Source organism: Muntiacus reevesi, chromosome 19 (assembly GCF_963930625.1).
Source record: "Muntiacus reevesi chromosome 19, mMunRee1.1, whole genome shotgun sequence".
Taxonomy (NCBI): Eukaryota; Metazoa; Chordata; class Mammalia; order Artiodactyla; family Cervidae; genus Muntiacus; species Muntiacus reevesi.
In genome coordinates, this window is record NC_089267.1 from 8,976,959 (window position 1) to 8,990,302 (window position 13,344).

At 43.3% G+C, this 13,344-nt stretch overlaps 1 protein-coding gene across 4 annotated transcripts in view; it reads left to right on the forward strand.

Moving 5' to 3' along the window:
• Positions 1-13,344, forward strand: part of FAM135A (family with sequence similarity 135 member A) — a 160,786-nt gene that overhangs the window by 71,380 nt on the left and 76,062 nt on the right. For all 4 annotated transcript variants that reach the window (XM_065911358.1, XM_065911357.1, XM_065911361.1 and 1 more), the window contains 2 exons: positions 11,730-11,869; positions 11,983-12,053. In XM_065911358.1, coding sequence (XP_065767430.1) covers positions 11,730-11,869; positions 11,983-12,053 — 211 coding nt within the window. The remainder of the gene's footprint in view (positions 1-11,729; positions 11,870-11,982; positions 12,054-13,344) is intronic.

Sequence of the window (13,344 nt, forward strand, 5' to 3'; positions counted from 1 at the left end):
CAGATCACTAGCCCGGGTGAGATGCATGAGACGAGTGCTCGGGCCTGGTGCACTGGGAGGACCCAGAGGAGTCGGGTGGAGGGCGGGGTGGGAGGAGTGATCGGGATGGGGAATACGTGTAACTCTATGGCTGATTCATGTTAATGTATGACAAAACCCACTGAAATGTTGTGAAGTAATTGGCCTCCAACTAATAAAATAAAATAAAAAATAAAAAAATTAAAAAAAAATAAATAAATGGAATTCTAATACAAACAAACAGAATCATTCAATAAACATGCTTTTTAAAATGAGGGCAGTTTAAAGAAATATACAGCTGGAGGCAACTTATATTATGTCATTAATCCATTACTGTTACCAGTAATCAAATAATTGTGAAAAGAAACAACTGTGAAAGGAAAACACCATGAAGTTAAAGCTTACAATAGACTCTGCATAGATTGTGAAACTTGAGTCCATTTGGCACACAAGCTTCCACATTCTTTCCTTGGATTCAGCAGCTTCCTCTGTCACTGCCATTTGCTGTCTTTTTACCTGGTTGAAGAGACAGTGATAATTACAGCACCATTTGCTTTGGTTTCCGGAAAGAGGGAGTCAGGAGATTATCACATTGTACTACAATTATTTGCTTGAATGTTTCTATCCAAATTAGATTGGGAACTCTGAAAACAAGAGCAGTATTCTTATTTATGTTCATATCTCTTAGTTCCTGATGTTTTAGAGGCAAATTATGGTTGAATGAATGCTTGCTTGTTCACAGAATAAATAAGGGATACAAATGCTCACTGTTTAAACAAAGGAAATGAAAATGCACAAAGATGGTGATAAGAAGAAAATCTGAATTGTCATGATTTAATGGAAATAAAGTCTTTCAAAGTGTAGGATTGATGTTTGGGGTTAGACGACTGATAGGCAAAGTGAAAATAGAATCATTTCAACAAGGAGATAGAGCACTAAATTAAGATGTTTAATCAAAGTTCATTTATTCAATAAATACTTGCTGAGTACCTATTAGGTGTAAGACATGGTTCTCACTCACAAATTAGAGCAATGAAAAATGTTTATGTGGTTCCTAATCTCATGGAGAGAGGTTATTATCAAATAAGTTTTGAAAAGTAGGGAAAGTTTCTGATCAAGACAATGAACTTGAGTACAGTGTATATATGGGTCTTCTTGTTTCCAAGACTCCTTGGTAATAGCAATAGAGAAGTACAAGAAGGAATAAGAAAAATATTGAAGTGAGTTTTGAAGGACAGGAAGCAGAGTGGGAGCTGAATGACCTTTTCAGGACACTTCCCCCCGCCCAAGAGCACAGACAGGAATAGCAGACTAAGGAAATTGAGATGGGGGCCTGAAAACAGGGATAAATTAAAGGTCTGTAATCGGGTCAGCCAGGCACCCCAGGCCCAGGGTACAGTGTCAGGAAATTAATGTTAACCTTGGGGAGCCTGACAGGCTACAGTCTGTGGGGTCGCAAAGAGTTGAACATGACTGAATGACTAACATTTTACTTTAGGACAAAATCGCAAAGCTTTTGTCTAAATAAATTGCCGTAGATTACTTTATTTTCTTGGACTCCAGAATTACTGCAGATGGTGACTACAGCCATGAAATTAAAAATGCTTGCTCCTTCGAAGAAAAGCCATGACAAACCTAGATAGCATATTTAAAAGCAGAGGCATTACTTTGCCAACAAAGGTCCGTCTAGTCAAAGCTATGGTATTTCCAGTAGTCATGTATGGATGTGAGAGTTGGACTATAAAGAAGGTTGAGTGCTGAAAAACTGATACTTTTGAACTGTGGTGTTTGAAAAGACTCTTGAAAGTCCCTTGGACTTCATGGAAGTCAAACCAGTCAATCCTAAAGGAAATCAGTCCTTAATATTCATTGGAAGGAATGAGTTGGAAGCTGAAATTCCAATACTTCTACCTGATGCGAAGAGCCTACTCATTAGAAAATGCCCTGATGCTGGGAAAGATTGAAGGCAGGGGGAGAAGGGGATGACAGAAATGAGATGGTTGTATGGCATCACCAACTCAATGGACATGAGTTTGAGTAAGTTCTGGGAGATGGTGATGGACAGGAAGGCCTAGTGTGCTGCAGTTCATGGGGTCACAAAGAGTGGGACACGACTGAGTGACTGAACAACAATGTATGTTACTAATATTCCAGAGTAAATCACACTTTTTTTTTTTAAGTGCATAACATGAAATCTCTTCTAGTAACAAACTTTTCAGTGTTCAGTAAGTGTTTCTAATTGCATGCACATTGTTGCTTGACTGAACCTGTAAGTTGAGCATGGTGAAACATAAACTCCTCATCTCCCCCAGCTTCCAGCCCCTTTCAACCACTCTGCTTTCTGCTTCCATGAGTGACTATTTGAGAGCCCTTGTGTAAGTAGAATCATGGCAGTATTTGACCTGTCACATGCACTTAGCATAAGTCCTCATTGTTCATCCATGTGGTAGCATATGACAGGATTTCCTTTTTTTCTTTTAAAGCTGAAAATATTCCATCTTATATCTCACTTTCTTTATCCATTTATCTGTTGATGGTCATTTTGGTTGTTTCCACCTCTTGAGTACTGTGAACAATCCTTCAGTGAACATAAGAGTGCAGATATTTATGTCTTCTATTCTTTTGTATAAATACCCAGAAGTAGGATTGCTAGACCATATGCTGGTTCTATTTTTAATTTTTTGAGGAACCTCCATACTGCTTCCACAATAGCTATAGCCATTTTACGTTCCCACCAACAGTACACACAAGTTCTCATTTCTCCACAAATGCTGATTGTAGACCTTGCCTTCATGAAATTTCTGCTCCTTCCTCTTGAAATTTTCTTCTTTTCCATCTTAATTTGACAAGCTTTTTAATGATATTTTAACTCAATGCTATATTGCCACCAAAGCATTTCCTGACTCCACTGACCAAGTTCATCATCATCTTATAAGATGTCATGGCTCTCTCCTTCTCTGTAAAACTTGGTGGAAATGCATTTACAGAATTAGATAAGAGTGAAGAGAGTGGTTTTTTGGTTTGATCTACTTAGCTTAGAACAATGCATGACATAGAGTACCTTTACAATAAGCATTTAAAATTTTATTGTGCAATGTTCAGATATTTTTGAAGCTAATATAAAACATTATTTTATTAAGTGATAAAAATACACCCAGGTACCTAACCCTTCATTTAAGAAATGGAATATTACTAGTACCATAAAGGCATCCTGAACACTTCTCCTGACTTTGGTGTTAATCATTCTTTTGTTTTGTTTACACTTTCATGACCTACGAGTGTCTGCCATGGACGGGCCTGGTTGAGTTTGGAGGAACTAAGTAATCTGGTATAAGGGATGCTGCAGTCACACTGCGCTTTGCAAGAAGCATCCATGAGAAAGCCAAGTCATCCCTGGCTGTGGTGCGTTTCTGCGTGCTGAGGGGCCTGAGGATACCTCTAGGGAAGTTAGTAGGCAAGGCCAGGACTGCGTTGTATGAAACACAGAGCCACACATCTAGGGCTCCCGCCAAGGCGGTGGTCTGATGGAGTACTGGGTGTACAAAGCATGAAATGGTCTGGTGTGCGTCTGCACATACCACTCAGCTTTCCTTCCTGCAACTCTTAGGGGGAAGGCCAAGCGGAAAGCCTCTGTGAGGTGCAGAGACTGCCCTTGTGTGATCCAGGCTCTCATGGGGCAGAAATGTCCTGAGTATATCCTCAAACACAGCTAGTGCTGAGAGGAATCTGGCCAAGCTTTTAATTTGTCCTTAGGTTAAAAAAAAAAAAAAAGGCACCATGGCAGCAAAAGTCTTTAAGAAGGTAGACCTCAACATAGCTGTCTGTTCTGAGCACACTGATCCAATCTTGGTGCATCACCTCTATCTAAGACAGAGGCCCTCTTTGGAAGCGTCCTCACCCTCCTCCTGCCACTCCCTCAGCCTCCCTTGTGCTTTGGTCTTCTTCCCTCCACCTGTTTTTTCTCTTGGTTTTCTGTCTCATTTTGGTGGAGCCTGTTCTCCAACATCTTGTTGGGAAATGTGGCATACTTATCTTTCAGACATAAAGACTGAAACACTTAATCTCTAAAATGTCTATTCTACCCTTACATGTGTTTAGCCGAGCATAGAATTCTAGGGTGGAAAGGAATTCTCTTTCCTTCAGAATTTTGGGAATGTTGGTCCCTTGTCTTTTGGGGTTGCAGCTTGGCTGTTGAGAGCCCCAAAGCTCTAGGTCAAGGGATGTGATCTTTTCCCCTGTCAAGAATCCTGTGGACTCGTCTCTCTCTTTCTGCAGCCCTAGCGCACATGATGATGCCCCTGTGATCTCTGAGGCTCACTGGGCCTTTTCCTCTCAGAAGCACATGGACTTCAGTTAGGAGAAATGTTCTGTTTGTTATTTTCTCCTACCTGTTTTCTGTGTTCTTTCTTTATGGAACTTCTATCATATAGATGGTTGATCACCTTCACTGGTTCTTATAGTTTTTAGTATTTTTCCTCTCACTTTTTTTCCATTTCTGTCTTTTTGATGTATTTAACAGGTTTTTTTAATTCAACTTTAGCCACCTTTTTGAGCTTTTTGCTTTTCTCTTTCTCCCTTTCTCTATTTCCCATCTCACTTTCCTGTTTTTCCTTGCTCCCCCTCACCCCATTTTTTTCTTTTAAAACTCAAATGCTCTTTTGTTCTGTGACTGTTCCTTTGTTGTAGCAACATTTTTTTTATTAAAAGTTTATTGTATTGAAATATAGTTGATTAGTTGATTTCAACGTTGTGTTTTTACTGTACAGCAAGCTGATACATATACACACGTACATATATATGTATTTATATGCATTCTTTCTCATATTCTTTTCCATTATGGTTTATCACAGGATAGTGGATATAGTTCCCTGTGCTATACAGTAGGACCTGGTTGTTTATGCATCCTATATACAGTAGTTTGCATCTGCTAACCCTAACCTCCCAATCCATCCCTCTCTTGCCACCAGTTATAGTAGTAGTTTCTTATTTCATGAATGCAATGTCTTTTCTCTAAGAACAACACTGATAGTTTTTTTAACTTTCTCTCTACAACTTGCTTTTTTCTCTGCTTTGGTTTCTAACTTGCATGTTAGAAGCATTCTTCAGATGTCTGATTATCCTCAGGTGTCTGCAGGAGGAGACAAGGAAGCTGATTGGATGTTTGGAAAAACATACCTGGGACTTGTGTCTTTGAGCTTCATAGTGGGGTGATGTTGGTGAGCTGATTGCTAAGGAATCTGTTAAGTCAGCATCTATAGATCTTATCTAATAAAATAAATTTACATAATACATCTATTATAGATATACCGACTTGTCAGATTCCCCATGTCAAGAGTTGTGGAAAATCAGATTTTACCTTGTAAGTTGTTGAAAGTAATCCATGGTTTCCCAGTTTCTGTACATCTTGTGAGCAGAGACACTGAAAGGCTTTTGCTCCAAATCATCTTTTTAAAGATGTGGCTGTAGTAAAGAGCTTTGGAAGGTATAGATAGTGGCTCAGATGGTAAAGAATTTGCCTGCAATGCAGGAGACCCCTGCAATGCAGGGGTTTGATCTCTGGGTCAGGATGATCCCCTGGAGAAGGGAATGGCTACCCACTCCAGTATTCTGGCCTGGCATGAACAGGGGAGGCCAGCAGGCAACAGTCCATAGAGTCACAAAGAGTCAGACATGACTGAGCAGCTGACAGACATACACACTGAGAGATAAGGTCTAGTTCCAGTTCAAAGTTTACATGAGTTTTTCGTATAGCCCCTTAAAAAAGATTGAGGTTTCGTAAGCTTAGAGTTCCTCAACTGTGACCAGAACCCCACTGCATGAATAGTATTGACCTGTGTCACCCCCATGTTCCCATGGTGGGTGAGAACAAGGGGAATGGAGGTGAACTTGAAACTCAGGCTGTTGCTGTGTCTCTCTGGCCCAGGAATCCTGTGTCTCCTGCCAGCACCATGACACTGTGGCAAGCTAGCTTATTAGTTTGCAAGTAGGGTTAGATCTTAGACTCATCACAGTTCCTCAGATGCCAGAGAAGGCTAGCCTGTTTCCTTCCTAGAGAGGAAGAATCTAACTGCCAGCCTTCTGGGAACCCAAGGAGGAAGAGCTCTGCGAACTTCTGCATCCAGGGTCAGGATCCCTCTGCTCATACCTTGGTGCTCTCTGCTTTGCCAGGTGATCGCCCATTCAGAGGGCTCTGTTTCACCCTCTCCAGGGAACAAGCTTCCAGACTTCTCTGGTGAAGGGGGGCCATGGCGGGGAGAGGATGTGGGAGTGTGTTCTGTTCCTTGCTGAGAGGTCAGCTTCTCCATTAAGTGTTGCCTGGCTTCTCTGTTTAAAACCGCTGCCTTTCTCACCAGCCTTCAAACACACTGTGTCATTTTTCTTATTTACTATTTTATTCTCTGTCTTCCTTCCCATTAAGATGTGAGCTCCAAAAGGTCAGAGGTTCTTATCTCTTTAATTTTACTGTTTATCTCTAACACCTAGAAAGTATTATGTGATGACTAATGGATTATAATAATAGCTGTTGTAATAGGTATTCAGTAAATACTTGTTAACTGGATGAATGAATAAATGAATGGGATTATGCTGCCTTTTGCCCTTGGCTCCTGATTTGAGAATAAAATTTTAAAAGTTTATTGTGTAAATCATTGGTACATCTTTTTGAAAGCTTTAAATGTTGATGTTCATTGAGGACAGAGGTGACCCTCACAGAAGGTTAATTACTGTCACTCCAAAGCAGTTTAGGATAATTTATTCTGTGTACAATTTCTTACCCTGTACTTTAGAATCCCACTCAGGGCACTCCTGACAGTGGGGTTGTTTCAGTTCAAACTGTCACTCTCACTCAGTAGTGCTGGATGTGCGTAGTTTGTTGGCAGAGCTAGTGGGATTTACTGAAGATCGGATGTAGGCGTAAAAGATTAGTAACAATCGAATTAGGGCTAATAAGTGGCAGAGCCTGAATTTCAACCACGGTCTGTCCTTATACGTGAGGCTATGCTTCTTGGATAAGAAAACAACAGCCAAAAAAAAAAAAAAAAGACTAAAAGGGCATGGCCGATGAGGTAGGAGCAAAACCAGGAAAGTGGGACAGCCAGGATGCCTTCAGGAAGGAGAGAGTATGTCACTGATCAGAGGCTGATTATAAGTCAACCAAGATGAGCTCTAAGAACTGAGCATTCCTTTTAGCAAAGTGGAGGTCATTCTTTGGTCTTGATAAGACCAGTTACTTGGCCAAAGTCTAGTTAAGTGTGGATTAATTATCGTTGTATAAGAATTTACCCCCAAACTTAGTTTAAAACAACAAACATTATCTCACAGTTTCTTTGGATCTGGAATCCGGAAGTTGCTTAGCAGTTTACCTCTGGCTCATGGTCTCAAGAGGTTGCAGTCTGTTACTCTGCTGTGTCACAAAGATCCCCCCAGGACTTTGTGGGAGGCGGACATGAGGATGTGAAAACCACACGGTGAGAGTCAGGGTGGGGACATCCTGAAGACCAGCTGTCATGAAATGGGCTAAAGAGAGAAAGGAGGGAGGTGAAGCAGGGACATTAAATGCAGAGAATCGTTTGAGGCGTTTGCCAGAAAGGGGGTCAGAGAAATGGGGAACTTGTCCAGGGGGTGTCGTGGGTAGATGCCTTAGTGGAGCTTATATCTTCTTATGAAAGAAGAACCAAACTTCTTGGTTGAGACTGAGGGAGAGGAGGAAATATATGAAATAGTCATCCGGGAAGGCTGAGAGAGAATGAATTCTGAAAATGTAGTGTGACTGCTTGAAGGCAATGGCACCCCACTCCAGAACTCTTGCCTGGAAAATCCCATGGACAGAGGAGCCTGATGGGCTGCAGTCCATCGGGTCTGCTACCAGTCGGACATATGACTGAGCAACTTCACTTTCACTTTTCACTTTCACACATTGGAGAAGGAAATGGCAACCCACTCCAGTGTTCTTGCCTGGAGAATCCCAGGGACAGGGGAGCCTGGTGGGCTGCCGTCTATGGGGTCGCACAGGGTCGGACATGACTGAAGTGACTTAGCAGCAGCAGCAGCAGTGTGACTGCTCGGCAGCACCAAGGAAGGGGTACCACTGATGACACTGGACCATGGAGTTTAAGTAAAAGTTGGGGAGGGAAGTGAGGACTTGAGAGGAAGCAGAGGGCTGAGAAGAGTAGGATTCGGGGACTCTCCTCCTTAGAGAGGGGTGTCAAAGGATTGCTGAAGTGCTGGTCTTAGACAGAATGAACTGAAAAGCAAGGCTGGGGCATGAGAGAGGGTGTTGATTGAAATGTAAGTTACCAAAGGATTGCAGTAATTGGTCATGTAAAGCTTTAGGGGACAAGTCTAGGAGTGGTAGCTAGGAGGGCTGCAAGGCAAGAATCCTGAGGGAGGGGAGGGAATGAATTGGGGTGATTTATCACCCACAGTGATGCCTGGAGTTGTTTGAGATGAAGTAATGGCAACTCAGTCCAGCATTCTTGCCTGAAAAGACCCGTGGACAGAGGAGCTGGAGGACTACAGTCCATGGGGTTGCGAGTCAGACACGACTGAGTGACTAAGCACGCACGTGCACACAACCTTGACTTGAGTGCTAGAGCCTTCAAGCATGAGGGCTTCCAGGAGTCTGCAGGTGGTGCGTGGTGCTGCCTAACTCCCTGCCATTCGGAGGTGGTGGAGGTGGCCATAGGAGTCACGGAGCCTGTCTGCAAGCACCCATGGGCGCACAGGAGCTGCAGGCGTGCGGGAGGGCATCATGGAGGAGGAAGAAGCCCCGCCCGCTCCGGAACTGCAGTCGTTCTGGAGCTTTCTGAGGTGGCAGATTCTACCTCTGCGTTATCTGAGTGCTTTAAAGTTTTTCTTTCCATTGAGGAAACTTTCTTCCTCTTTCACCTCTACCCCTTTATATAAGTTGAGTTTGTGATCTACTCGATTTCCTTTGTATATGTGTGAAGGGAAAAGTTGTACGTATGATACAAAGCACTTCTCTCCTGAACTGTGCTCCACCATCCCCAAGTACTTCCTGTATAACCCAGTGAAAGCATCAGATTATAAAACTGACATTGATACCTCCCTCCCACTGTATCCTCAGACCCATTGAAGTTTGTGACCTCTCCCCATAAAGGCCTTTGCAGCAAATGATCCAGTGCAGAATCGTGCCCTGTAACAGGTGCTGTGCCTCCTGCGTCACCTTCATTCTGGACAGTTGCTCGGTCTGTCCTTGACTTTCAGGACCTTAATGCTCTTGAGTACTGTAACCCCGATAGTTTGTAGAATGTCCTTCGGTGTTCACTGCTCTGATTCCCTCGTGCTCCGTGATAGGACTGACTCAGGAGTGGTGCTGTGCTCGTCTCATGGTGTCTTATTAGGTGGCAATGCCCTCAGCGTGTCCCCTTCATGTGACGTCAACTTGGATCATTTGATCCTCTGTCACTCCTCCACTATAAAGTCACTCTTTTTCCCTTCAGCCTTCTGGGCTTTTATTTGTTTATATCTGTGGATTTGTGAATTTCTCTCTTGTCCAGTGCATGTTAATCCATTTCTCTCATAATTTATTTTGATGTTCAGTTGATCCCAGATCTGACTCGGGTAGCCGCTTCAACCTGGCTTCCTGTTCTTTTGATATGTCCCCTCATTTTTCTAGCAGTTACTTTCTGGTGTGAAATGTTGGGCCAGGCTTGTCTTGTCCTGTGTGTGCCCAGCTCTGGAGTCAGCCATTTCTCCAAAGTCCTGGTTCCTCTTAATGAGAACAGTGTTAGGAGCCAGTACTGGGGTTGTGTTCTCAGCCCCTTTGAATGGATAGAGCTGGTGAGGATCTCTACATACAAACATGTATTTATACATACATGGACACGTTTACACCTGTTTTTCTTTATCTAGGCATATAGAAGAGCCTTGAATTCGCATCAGTGTTTCTGATTCTCATCTAGTGCTGCAGGACTCACTCTGTAGCTGGGTCTCCTTTCCGTTTGTGTCCCTCCTTTGCCCGGAGGTTTCGGTGAGGAAGCTGGCTGACACTGTCCTTGAGGCCCTTGGTCACCTGTCAGTCCATTCCATGAGCAGGCTGCTGCGCCGTGCCTGCTCCCTCGTGGATGTGTCCGCGCGCCTCTTGGGCTTCAGCCCCTCAGGCAGCTGCCATCCCCGGGACCCTCCTCACCCCACCTGAGCCTCTCCTTCCTGCAGGGAGTCTCCCCTCCTCTCGCCAGCTCTGTTGGAGTGCGTCAGGCTGCCGCTGCCCACACCCACCTTCACACTCAGGTGGGAGTTTCACCCTTTTGTGGTGCCCCTCTGCCAGGACCCCTCCTCTGCAAGCCGTAGGTGTCCTCTTGTACAGTTGCCCCTCATCTCACATGAGTGCCCAGCGCCCTGTTCTGCCTGGACCGGCGTCCCCTCCTGCAGAGGCACTGACGTCACCCACGGGGACCCCCTCCTTGCTCCAGGTGGACACAGGTGTCACACTGTGAGCTCTGACCGCAGAGGTGCCCACTGACCAGCTCTAGCTTCTGTGACTGCTTTTTCTGTCATGTTACTTCTGGAAGATATTTCCCTGGAGAAGGAAATGGCAAGCCACTCCAGTGTTCTTGCCTGGAGAATCCCGTGAACAGAGGGGCCTGGCAGGCTACAGTCAATGGGATTGCAAGAGTCAGGCACGACTTAGCGAGTAAACCACCACCACCACCATTTCTGGAGGATAGAGTAACAAGACAGCAAATAGGCTGTTGGGATGAGCTGACACCAACAGCCTGGAGGCGGACCACCCTTTCCAGCATGCAGTTTTCTGTAAGATGCTCTCATCTCAGACGCCAGCTATGACTGGAGGATCCACAGGCTACCCTCACTTCTGATCATGTGGCTGCAAGTTGGGAGTCCTGATCTCCCCTCAGGTTCAGTGATTCACTAGTAACTCACACAGCTCTACTTGTTATTAAAGTTGTGTTGCAGCAAAGAAGTGCAAAGCAGAGCCATCCAGGAGAACAGATGCACTCAGCCAGGTCTGGAGGGCCCCAGAGCTGTGAAGCTCCTGTTGCTCTCTCCCCAGGGAGTCGGGAGTGCATCTCCCGCCCGGGAAGCCTGTGTGGCAACACAGCGAGGAGGGACCACGGCGCAGTGCCTCGAGTTGCTTGGCGTTGCCTCGCGTGGGCGTGACTGGCTGGCTCAGCAGCCACATGCCTCGGTCTCCAGCCCCCTTTCCTCCTGGATGCTGGGCGTACAGCATGCAGCTGAAAACCCCGACTTTCCAGTCACAGTCGTCATACGGGTGTGGCCAGTCCCCATCCAGAGTCCTCCTCATCGTATACTATCTGTGCTACTGTGAATAACAGACACTTGTGTCACTGAGAAATTCTGGACTTAATTAGGGAGAAAAGCTGACCAAATTCTTTATTCCCAGGGCTTAGAAGTTACTTCCTAGCAACCAGGACAAAAGCCGACCAGATTCCTCTGCTGTATGGATGAATTGTTCACTCTAAAAATTCACCTTGAGGTTTCTCATTTACCTTCCCAGATTAAAATTAGTTGTACAAGAGTTCTGTAATGGTTATAATGTTCTTATCCATTTTTATCATAGTAATTAGTAAACTTTCAGAAATGTTCCGGTACTGCTATATAAAATAATGGTGTTGGAGCTGTATAATCAAACATATAGTATTTTAAAGTAACCACAAGTTTTAATTATATTTTCCTTTTTACCTGTCAATTGCATATCTTATCTATTTTAGGTATGACTTTAGCCTTTCCAGCTTCAGTTCATGATTCTCTGATTTGCAGTAAAACATTTCAAATTCTATATAAAAATGAGGAGGTTGTTTTAAATGATGTCATGATCTTCAAAGTTAAAATGTTGTTGGATGAAAAAAAGGTAAAAATTTCTTCATATATATTTAGATCAATATTTTTGTAAAGCCTCAAGGCATATTTTCTAACTTTCTATAAAATATTCAAAAGGCATCTCATAGTCTGATTTCTCTTCAGATTGAAGAAACCCTTGAGGAAATGAATTTTCTGTTATCCTTGGATCTACACTTCACAGATGGAGATTATTCGTGAGTAGGCTAATCAAACAGTTAAAATCTATAGTCATGTGTGACTGTTATCTGTCCGTATTAAAGTCCCTGTTTTCTTCTTGGAACCCAGCCTACCCTCTTCTTATTTATTGTGAACTTCTCCCCCCTGGGAGAGTCTCATGGGAATGGTCAGTCCTGCTTTTTTGTGCACATGCTGATTCCACGAGCTGTAGGTAACAAAGCCAGATGAGTTGAGAAACATGAAACAGCTTCTGAGACTCTTGGAAATTGCGCTGTTGATACAGCACCACTGCCTTGCGGCATTTAAACCTGCCTAACTCCATTCCACTGTGTCAGGGGCTACTCTTGGTGGTGTGAGTGATGCCAGCTTCAGGCGAGCCTTTCTTGATTTCAGAGAGTTACTGAGACTCATGACTCTTAGATCTGACAGTTGTTTCCAGAGTCCACGAGGAAGGTTTAGGACTGGCTACCCTGGTTCAGGAAGATCCCCTGAGAGGGAAACGGCAGCCCATTTCAGTATTCTTGCCTGGGCAATCCCATGGACAGAAGAGCCTTGCGGGCTACAGTCCATGGGGTCACAAGAGTCACACACGACTTAGTGACTAAAACAACCCTAAACTTGTCCACACATCTGGACAAGTAGTCACACATTTTAGGGACAAGCTGTGCTTGTATCCATTTAAAACAAGAAACAGAGATCCATTTTACTATTCTACTTTTGTAGAAATGCTTCTTGAAAATTGTATATGAATTCAGACTGCTTATGGCATAAATGTCTAGACAGCCACAGTACTGAGAGGTCTGATGTGAGATGCCCTCTTTACTACTGCAGAGAAATAAGTCTTTACATGGTAGCTGCTGCTCCTCTGGAATAATTGTTTATTGCAGAGAAGTCCTTGAGGGAATTCTTTCTTAAACCAAGTCAGAATTCTATTAGTAGGGTAAGCTGAAATGAATACATAGTTCATAGCTGTAGGTATGTATTGGTTAAAAATATGTATATATTTGGAAGTAATTTTTGTGGCATTGTTTCAGTTTTTGTATGTGTAAATCTAATGACTAAATATTGATGATAAAATATATACTAATTACTTGCTTATTTTTGAGCAACATTTAATAACAAAATTTTTTACCATAAAAAGTTTTAAATACCTTTTGGGATTTATCATAATAGGACTTGACCTACATAATACTGCAGCTTTACTATAAACAGTATTCCTTACTGGAGTAAAATTTTAGGATGAGAGTATTTCCTAAAGTATCAAAAAAAGGTTCATTTTGTAGGCACAGTAGTGAAAAACAGTCCATT